Raw genomic sequence first — 10,812 nt, 5'->3', positions numbered from 1 at the left:
ATTTCACGAGCTGATGGTTTCACCGCTTTTTCATAGCGGGGATAACTTGCCCGCAGTGAATTGCGACGGTGAAGGTGGCGTTTGAATGCTTTGAAATCTGCCTCCATGCCTCTTTTTGTCGACAACTCCTACTGTACGCGTGGGGCTACATTTCCTTTAATTATTTCACTTTTGTTTTGTTTCAACCAGAACATCACGGTTTCCCCCACCGTCCAATTAAATTTTCTTTCTGTAACCCTTTTGCTTAGCCTAACTGAACAGGTTTCCTAAAAGCTGATTGGTTCTGTTGGTAATTTCGATGATTGATTACATCATAGTAAACTTTTCGTTTGAGTCGTCTGTGATTGTTTACACACTTACACACTGATTTCACTCCTAAGAGTGTACATGTAATTATTAAGATGTTTGATACACACTTTCCAGTGACGCCTGGAAGGCAGCAGTTTTAGTGCAAATTATGCCACCTCCTCGCTTTCTCGTCGCCTGATAGAACTGTCCTCAGAGCACATTCCGATAAGAAGTCCTACCTGCGGAAGTTCACTATCAACTGCCAGATAAACCCGACGGACAGAACTTTTAAGCAGAGTAGCTAACTATTTGGAAAAAATATAGCTATCGATGGAGGCGTGCTTGTAAATAGCGATTTAGATTTGGATCCAAACCAGTTATCGGATTATATAAAATAATAAGCGGACTTAAATCATAGGCTTTCAGCAACCGAACGCAAGACGGAAGAAATCGTCGCTCATCGAGGAATGGCGTCCATATCGTCTCTCCCAGTTGAAGACCTCACCTGTCCGTTGTGCATTGACATCTTTGAAGACCCCGTCATGCTAAAATGCAGCCACAGCTTCTGTAAGACCTGTCTTGAAAAGTGCGTTGAGCCCCGCGGCACTGGACTATGCCCGGTTTGCAAATGGTCGTCCACAGAATTCCCCCTTCCGAACCTGGCCCTGAGGAACCTGTGCGAGTCCATGTTAAAAAACAGGATTAAGAAACCGGCTTCTGCGTCCGAATCACTCTGCGGTCTCCACGGCGAGAAACTCAAGCTCTTCTGTCTGAGCGATGAGGAGCCGATCTGCCTCGTCTGTCATTCTTCAGAGAAGCACGATAATCACAAAATGCGACCACTAAAGGAAGCCGCACTGAAGTATAAGGTTTGAAATACGTTTATTTAACTCATTACAGATAAACATCCGGAATTTGAACAACCAATTTTGACCAAATTGCTTCCCACAAGAAATAGGGTGAAGTCAGGTAATTTGGGACTCTTCAATTTGGTGGCAGACTCAAAAGAATTGGGGGTGAATTCGGGTAATCTGGGACATTTTTTTACTTCTGTGATTTATTACGATCTCAATCCAGCACATTAGATCAACACATTAGACCTTTCTGAGATCCTTAAGATGTTTTTCTAACCACACCTGAAGAAAGAATGGGGATATCATACACAGAGGAGACATGCCAATCCTATTAGTGTTCTTTGTGCAAAAAAAGAGAAATCTGCCTGAATCTGGGACACTTGTAATAGCCTGACTTTATGCATGCCAAGCTCAATATCACCAATTTCTAAAAAGCATTATGAAAAAATTAAAAAAGAAAGCTGAAAAATAAAATGTATATTATTCCTAGAAATGTCATTAATTCATATAAACATATATATATATATATATATATATATATATATATATAAACATTCTATTAAAATTGAATAATATTTTTTAAAATGAACGAAACAGCAAGCAACAATTAGATTAACGTATTATTAATTCGGTAATATGCTTGTATTTTGCTAAATTCAAATATAACTTCAATAAACCATATTTTCCCTGGGCAAAGCGATGCAATGGAAGTCATTGTGCTTTGCATGTAGCCACTCCAGAGACTGTAAGATTAATTGCTGGAATATGAACTCATGTGTTTGCAGGTGGAGGTGGAGAAGGCACTGAGGCACCTACAGGAGAAGCTGAAGGCCTTTATTAAGGAGAAACAGAAGAGTGAGCGAGACGCTAAGTTAATCAAGGTGCACAAATGTACTCCATTTAAATTTAAGACATTCAGAAAAAAAAAGTCATATTTCCCCTCTAAATCCACAGAAAAGAGTGATTTTCACATTTGCACTTCTGAAATAGAATTTTAAATGATGGCTTCCTTGCATAACATAAGTCAGATTATGTTTCAATTCCACAGAAGTGGAATGGATATGGGTTGGGATATAGGCTGTAGTTACAATGATAATGTAAAAAATGTAAAATGATATTCATACAATCATACCTGTATCTAAAATACATTCATACCCAGCCCCAAAAAATACCTTGAAACAAGGCTACTGGAGTTACCTGCAGTAAACTGGGCCTACAGAAGATTATACTGGGCCTTTACAGTTCTTCTACAGTTTTTAAAAATCACTTTTTCAATTTGCGTTGACTCATTTTTTTTTCGTAACAGAGTTCCGATGTACAGAACTCTTAATTCAGAGAAACAAGCTGACGCAAAGACTCTTACCTCAAGGCACTAAACTCACGGTTCACATACAAATGCAAAACTCAATCATTTTCCCCATTCAAAATGACACAAAATACAGTTTGAACCTATTTTTTTAGTGTTCTGTGTTTACAGACAATTATCAACAATTATTATGATTGCTATATGATTATAAATGCTACTGCTGAGCAAAATAAGGCCATTTGTGGATATCAAGTCTGCATTATACATTACACAAGTATGAATTGTGCATTTCACAATTACTTGATTTAATGTTACATGAGGCCATTTCATCCTGAGGGGAATAAGTCACTAATTTGCTGTACTTTCAAACTGTCAATCATGGTAAATTATTAGTACAAACTGCCCAGCATAGTTTTGAATTAGACTATAGTATCCTGGGCCCAGTTTAATCTAGTGCTCATTACAGTATGAAGAGATTAATTTCTGCAGGATTTGTTCATGGCATATGTTGGCTCATCTATAGACCACCTGAATGTAGTCTAAATTTAGGTTTTCTATGCTACCTTTGAGGGGGATTAAACTAAAACGAGGTTCAGCCTCAAATCTACACTATTAGGGGGTTTCAAACACATTTTAGTTTAAAACTTGTTTACCTAGAATAGGAGGGTATGGATACTTGAAAGTAGCAGGTACTGGATTCTGACTGGCTTACTCATCCTTTTGATGTGTTCTCTGGTGAGATACCTGGCTATGGCCAGACTACACGCCAGTCACAATGTGCGGTAGACCACCTTGCCAAGTCGTGTCAGATCCGAACCCAATGCGAGTGATATTCCACTCCTGCCACTTAATGCAGGATATTAAAAAAAAAACCCTGCATATAAATCGGATTTAAAAGAGTGTTGTAACTGTAGCCTATCTTTCCAAAACCACAGAATGCATTCTAGTTATCTTCATGGACAGGGCAAGGTATCGAAAAGCAAACATTTTGAGAGTAACTAGAACCGATAGTGTGTACATAGCCCAAGTAACGTTTGTTGCTAATACACTGCCTAATTTCATTTTAACAGAAGTACCAAATGTTTCTTTCAGAGCGACACTAAGTCTACACTAGTAGTAATACAAGAGGAGTTTGAGAAACTTCACCAGTTTCTGCGAGATGAAGAGGCGTCCAGGATCGCTGCACTGAGGGAGGAAGAGGAGCAGAAGAGCCAGAGGATGAAGGAGAGGGTTGAAAAAATGACAAAAGAGATTTCATCCCTGACAGACATGATCAGAGCTTTAGAGCAGGACATGAAGGCTGATGATATCTCTTTCCTGCAGGTGAGAACCAATTACTGTGTACGCACACGTGTGTTCATTTGGAATACACGTGTGTTAATGTAAGATACGTGTGTTAAAGTGGGGCGCATGTGTGTTAATGTGAGATGCATGTGTGTTAATGTGAGAAGCATGTGTGTTAATGTGAGAAGCATGTGTGTTAATCAAGCAATAGCTCAGGACAGGCAGTGGTACATTGTAATATTAGCTATCACATTGTGATAAAATTACAATATACCACATCCTGGAGTGAGTTATTGCTTTTAGTATAATTAAATGTATTATTTAGCTGATGCTTTTATCCAAAGGCATTTACAGTTGATTAGACAATGCAGGGGACAAGCCCCCTGGAGCAACGAAGTGTTAAGGGCCTAACTCAAGGGCCCAACAACTGTGTGGATCTTATCATGACTACACCAGGGCTTGAACCACCAACCTTCCAGATCCCAGTCATGTACCCTAGCCACAAGGCGACAGACTGCCTTTCATAAAATAGTTTTTTATTAGCAATGTAATTTACAAGAAAATAGTTCAGGGCGCTAAAATCTCTCATTAGCACCCTGTTGGTTGGTGTGTACATTGCTGTTCCTTGCCTGGTTATTTGGTTGATAGGAGTCATGCTAGATCCGGAACAACTGAACCGGGCCTTTATACACAGGCCCCCAGTTACAAGCACAAGGAAATTAATTAATGTAAAAAAAATAAAATAATAAAAAGAAGTATTTGTACATTCTGACTGCTTCGCGGTGGAGTGATAAATTGAAATAGAACTGTGCACAAGCATGTCATACCCATGGAATATTGTTAATTTATAAGAAGGGGAAGAAGTGATCGCTGAGTGTATACTATACTATAATACGATAACCTGACAATCAAATGCTATATTTATTTCAGAACTACAAGGCCATAAAGAGAAGGTACGTAAACTCCTGTCTCTTTTCTTTTGTACTGAACCCAAACCCAGCACAGTACTGCCTCCTGTTACTGTCTCTTATATTGTACTGAACCCAAACCCAGTGCAGTACTGACTCCTGTTACTGATTCTCATATTGTACTGAACCCAAACCCAGTGCAGCACTGACTCCTGTGTTTTTACAGCGCCGAATACAAAGTGTCAGATCCAGAGAAGCTATTAGGAGGGAATATCAATGTGGCCACACACCTGGGCAACCTGAAGTACAAAGTGTGGAAGAAGATGAAGGGGATTGTTCAGGACAGTGAGTTCTGTAAATGTACTGTTACACCTGTGGGATCGAATTCATCCTGAGTGTCTTACACTGTGAAGTACCTGTGTGTCTCAGGAGTGTCTGGCACTAAGTGTGTGTGAGTGAGTGGAGGAATGGCACTGAAACGGACAGTCATAGTTTCTCACGGGCACTTGCAGTCCTGTCAGCAGTTCTCAACAGTAATGCTGTAGAACAGTAACACACGCTCTAACTCTATGGGGTCTCACTTGGCAGACGTACAGCCAGAAACCAAGGAGTCCAGCGCCCCTCAGAGAAAGCTCTCCGGGTCAGAGGGCATCTATGAGGAGCTCCCCCAGGTACGGCCTGAACCCCCGGCCTCCAGTGATTCAGCTCAGCCAATCCTTGAACCTTGCTTTGCTCTCATGTTCTCCTTCTCATGTAAATGCTGCCATGCTGAGGTGTGATTTAAACATCTGTGATTTGATTTGATAGACTTATTTAGGCACACAAAAAAAAACCCATATAAGCGCAAAAAAGAACATCGTCATACATTAGATACAGGACAATTTGTGTGGGAGCCTATAGAAAACCAAAGGGGCTTATAAGAGCCCCCCTATATAACAAACATACACACAGTGAGCACTTTATTAGGCATTTATTAGACCAATTATTTTTTTTCTGCTGCTGTAGCCTATCCACTTAGAGGTTTGATGCTTTGTGTGTACCGAGATGCTCTTCTGCATACCACTGTTGTAGTGCGTGGTTATCTGCATTACTGTCACCATCCTGTCAGCTTTGACCAGTCTGGCCCTTCTCCTCTGACATCTCTCATTAAAAAGGCGTTTCTGCCCACAGAACTGCTGCTCACTGGATGTTTTTAGTTTTTTGCACCATTCTCTGCAAACTCTAGAGACTGTTGTGCATGAAAATACCAAGAGATCAGCAGTTTCTGAGATACTCAAACCACCAACAATCATTCCGTAGTCAAAGTCACTTTGATCAAATTTTTTCCCCCCATTCTGATGATTGACTGACCCCTATCTGCGTGATTTTATGCATTGCACTGCTGCCACATGTTCCACTGATTAGATAATCGCATGAATAAGTAGGTGTACAGATGTTCCTAATAAAGTGCTCACTGAGTGTACATACAGGTATGCATAAAAAAACCACACACACACAAAACAGCAATGAACAAAGGAAGAACACAAAAAAGTTATGTTTGGGGGTGGCACGGATGGTGCAGTGGGTAGCACTGCCGCTTCATAGCAAGGAGGTCCTGGGTCCCCGTCGGCCGGGGCCTCTCTGTGCGGAGTTTGCATGTTCTCCCCGTGTTTATTGGGGTTTCCTCCCACAGTCCAAAGGTGTGGGAAGGATAAGCAAGTTCAGATCACGGACGGATGGATGGATGGAAGTTATGTTTGGCAAATGGACTACAGCTGTTGGGGGTTAGGTGTCAGGGACACTTTGACACACCCAGGGTGGGGGATCGAACTGACTAACCTCAGAATGTCAGACCAGGCACTGAGGAAGTGCATGCTGGGATTGTCCTGTGGTGATTTTAAAGTTGTGGAAGAGTGCTCATATGCATGCTGGGATTGTCCTGTGGTGATTTTAAAGTTGTGGAAGAGTGCTGAAGTGCATGCTGGGAATTGTCCTGTGATGATGTTAAAGGTGGCGCAGGTCAGACGGAGCAGCAGCACCGACAGCAAGCAGAAGAAGCCCAGAATCCTGCAGCGCTTTCACTTACGGGGACAGCAGAAGGGAGACCAGCAGGACAAGCAGGACCAGCAGGATAAGAAGGACAAGCAGGATAAGAAGGACAAGCAAGACAAGCAGGACATCTCTGCCAGGGCGCTATACGACTACCAGGCAGGTCAGTCAGCCCTGGTGTACAGGAGCTCAGGGTCAGTAGTGTGGTGGTGATGTTGTATAATGGTTATGGAACTGGGCTTGTAAACCTAAGGTTGCAGGTTTGATTCCCAAGTAGGATCTTGCCCTTGTATGACTGTCAGACTTATAGCACTGTCATTTATGACCCAATAAGTCATTATATGTATATATATATATATGTTCCCTCCACTGTACCTCACCGCTGGGATGGGTCAAAGCATGATATTCCCTCCACCGTACCTCACCGCTGGGATGGGTCAATGCGTGATGTTCCCTCCACCGTACCTCACCGCTGGGATGGGTCAACGCGTGATGTTCCCTCCACTGTACTTCACTGCTGGGATGATGTTTTCATGTTGGTACTGTGGTACTGTGACACAGGGCTGGGGGTGACCACTGCTCACGTGGTGAACAGACAGAAAAACTCAAAAGACTTGGCAACCCAAACCGACAAAATCAGAAAATGAATCGCTCCAAATGTCAGCTCATGCAGCAGTTCATGCAACCTCTCTCAAATGAAAAACCCAGGCCTCTTATAGCCCAATAATGACGTAACTGGCCAAAGCTACGGTGATTACAATCAAGCCTTTAGCTGTTATTCTAGGGCTCTTTTTTACCTCATTGAGCATCCATTGTGCCTTTGGAGTCATCTTGGCTGGGCGCCCAATTCTAAGGAGAGTAGCCAGAGCACAACATCTTTTGTGGAAAATTTGTCTAACTGTGGACTGATTAATATCAAAACTTTGTTACACTTTCCACTTGTATGCAAATCAACAATTCTTGGTTGTCTTCTGAGATCTCTTTTTTGCAAGGTATGGTTCACACTAGCAGATGCTTGGATAATACAATCATGTGTGTGTTATTAGTTTAAACACATTGTGTTTGTTCATTATTGTACCTTAGATCAAGATCATCCAATATATTAAGACAAATGTATACATAAATGCAGGCAATTCTAAATGGTTCACTTACTTGTTCTTGCCACTGTATATGTTTTCACTCCAATCCTAGCAGAGCACACCCCATTCAAAACTAAAGATCTCATTGAGCTGCTATGTTGTTTAAAATGGAGACCTGCAGGACGGTAGGTCTCCAGGAACAGGGCTGGGCAGCCCTGGTTTACAGGCATGTATCGTTATGTTGATGTTGAGTCTTCACATTCTTTCCTTCTCCCCCACAGCTGATGATACGAAGATCTCTTTTGATCCCGGTGACATCATTACGGGCATTTCGATGACTAACAATGGCTGGTGGCATGGCTACAACCCAGACGGGTGCTATGGACTCTTCCCGGCCAATTACGTGGCACGAATCTAAGCCAACCCCGCCCACTCACTGCCTCAGCATATCACAAACGGGCTGCATGAACTGGGGGGGGGGGGGGGTATTATAACTCAGAAACAGGCTTCTGTTTTTGATTGGACAATCATTGCAAAAGCTCTGCAACTCAACAATATAGCCCAGCTATACTGAAGACTATGCCCATGTCTTTGAAAGCAGCAAGGTTTTAGGATATGAATCAATGCTTGCTGTTGGATAGGCTATGCCAGATGGGCCTGGAAGCAATGGTGTTCTCTACAGGCAGATCAACATGAAGGGACAACATGGTGATGTCTGCATTATCTGCATTACTGGACAGCATTAGTCTACATTTAATTTTGTTAAGTTTGTTTTATGGTAAATGGTAAACGGCTGGCATTTATATTGCGCCTTTATCCAAGGCGCAATATAATTGGGTGATGCTTCTCATTCACCCATTCACACACACTCGGACACCAACGGCGATTGGCTGCCATGCAAGGAGCACTCATTTTATAAGTGTATCTGTGTGTAGCCAAAACAGGCTGGGTAAGATTACTTACTCTATATTTCTATTCTTTATTTGTGTATTATGTAATTGACTTTTGTATTCTAAGCTAATGACCTACCCCCCTGTGAATAAATTCTTCTTGGTTTTGACTTGGGTGATCTCCATGACATTAATTCATCTTGTACCTTTTCAGTTACGACTGAATACTCAGGGGGACAATATTGACCAGAGACCAACTGATCAGTGGCTTGGTACTTTATTGGGAAAGGGCAGTCAAGCTCTGCCTGGTGGTGCATGGTTCTTGTAATTTAATGCGAAGAGAACCCATGGACGTTTCTACGTCGGTTCTTGTCAAGTTAGCTTTAAGGAGCGAGCCCTCTAAATGCACGCCAACCTGGGCTTGCGACTATCTATGCAAAATATAATGCATGTACTGTGTTGGCTAGACCCCTAACCTCTGTGTTCTCCACTGAACTGAGATTCAGCAATAGTGCTAATCCCAGGAACACATATTGAGTAATGGTAGCATATAAAGGAGAGTCGAGTGTAACCACTCCCGAGGTTCGCACATGTTTAAAACCAATTTCTAGTTTCAAAATGGAGTCAGATAACGAAGGTGAATGTATTGACTCTATTGTGGAGATTCTTGGTCAGCCTGGACCAGTAAAGAGCGGAAGGCAGAGTGGTACTACTGTCTTTGTAACGTGGTTTATTTATTGGCTGATCTAGACTCTCCACATAGCGGTCACTAATATTTAACCCTACTAACATCCTTTCAGCAACACCAGAAGGAGTGCCACAAGATTCTTTCTCGAAAGAGATTTCCTGAAGAGTCCAGGATACAACAATGTACAATTTATTTTTGCATTCGTCCAGGTCCGAAATGCGGCTATATTATATATAGTCACTCTGGACTTTATTAGGAACACCTGTACACCTATTTATTCATGCGATGATCTAATCAGCCAATTGTGTGGCAGCAGTGCAATTCATAAAATCATGCAGATAAGGGTCAGGAGCTCCAGTTAATGTCTGAAAATCTCATGTACTTATAATGAAGACGTTAATTGTTTAGCTTGCTTAGCTTAGCTTCTTGTACAGGGTTTGCAACCGTTTCCAACAAGGTATAATGTGTCATATTCAGGTAATGGACAGTTTAGGAATATCACTGCGTTCATATAGTAGAGTGAATATACAGATGTGCATAATTACAGGATTCGGACTTGCTATAGATAAACCTTTAATTGTACTGGCTAACAAGCTCTGGTTCACCTAATTTTGAAATTAAAGTTCCATTGTAAATGTGATGCAGGTTGGTTAGAAAGCATTAAGGGGAGTCATTATTTTTGGACACTTTGGACATGCTTTATAAAATCATTTTCTCATATATGTGAATAAAACGCATGTGAAGGTTAATTTTCTTTACATTCTGCATTAAAAAAAATGTTTTAAGCTTTTCTGACCATTCATGTGTCTGGACAAAAAATTATGCAAATGTTTTGGAGAGATTTGGAGACACGAGAACATCTGAGTGCAGTTTGCATCTTTCCCAAATGTTGTATACAAGTTGGCATAAAGTTTGTGCACACATATTAAGTAGTTTCAGGTTGGTCCTTGACTTAGAAATGTAGCTATTCAGTGCTATATTCAGTGTAATTTATTTCTACACTGTATGTACATGTATGTCTCAAATTCCTGAATTGTACTTCTTTAATTTAAGTCTTCAAACATGTGTGTGCAGTAAATATTTTTTTGAGCTATTGAGACTTTTATAGGATTAGTACAAAATAGGGGAGAAAAGTCGAAATGGTTAATCTTGCGATCGCATTTTTAAATTGAAGAGTAAAGAATAGTAAAATCTATTACGTTCGTCCTAAGTTATCTAGTTTTAGAATCTGCCTCCATGCCTCTTTTTGTCGACAACTCCTACTGTACGCGTGGTGCTAGATTTTCCTTTAATTATATCTCTTTTGTTTTGTTTCAACCAGAACATCGCGGTTTCCCCCACCGTCCAATTAAATTGTATTTTTGTAACCATTTTGCTTAGCCTAACTGAACAGGTTTCCTAAAAGCTGATTGGTTCTGTTTGTAATTTCGATGATTGATTACATCATAGTAAACTTTTCGTTTCAGTCATCTGTGATTGTTTACACA

General features: G+C 41.1%; 1 protein-coding gene across 1 annotated transcript; it reads left to right on the top strand.

The window, feature by feature from the left end:
• The first annotated feature begins 541 nt into the window (after positions 1-541).
• Positions 542-8,807, top strand: LOC133127614 (E3 ubiquitin-protein ligase TRIM35-like). Its single transcript, XM_061240629.1, has 8 exons — positions 542-1,157; positions 1,928-2,023; positions 3,541-3,771; positions 4,663-4,685; positions 4,867-4,985; positions 5,229-5,311; positions 6,630-6,831; positions 8,029-8,807. The coding sequence occupies exons 1-8, from the start codon at positions 756-758 to the stop codon at positions 8,163-8,165; spliced, it is 1,293 nt and encodes a 430-aa protein (XP_061096613.1). The 5' UTR covers positions 542-755; the 3' UTR covers positions 8,166-8,807.
• The last annotated feature ends 2,005 nt before the right edge of the window (positions 8,808-10,812 follow it).

The sequence above is a fragment of the Conger conger genome, chromosome 4 (genome assembly GCF_963514075.1).
Source record: "Conger conger chromosome 4, fConCon1.1, whole genome shotgun sequence".
NCBI classification, from domain to species: Eukaryota; Metazoa; Chordata; class Actinopteri; order Anguilliformes; family Congridae; genus Conger; species Conger conger.
Note: the sequence above shows the minus strand (reverse complement) of the source record. Positions and strands in the feature narration are given on the sequence as shown.

Coding starts and splice junctions, on each gene's coding strand:
- LOC133127614 (XM_061240629.1), top strand. CDS start 756: ATGGCGTCCATATCGTCTCTCCCAGTTGAAGACCTCACCTGTCCGTTG. Junction 5,312..6,629: donor TCTATGAGGAGCTCCCCCAG/GTACGGCCTGAA, acceptor ATGATGTTAAAG/GTGGCGCAGGTCAGACGGAG. Junction 6,832..8,028: donor GCTATACGACTACCAGGCAG/GTCAGTCAGCCC, acceptor TCTCCCCCACAG/CTGATGATACGAAGATCTCT.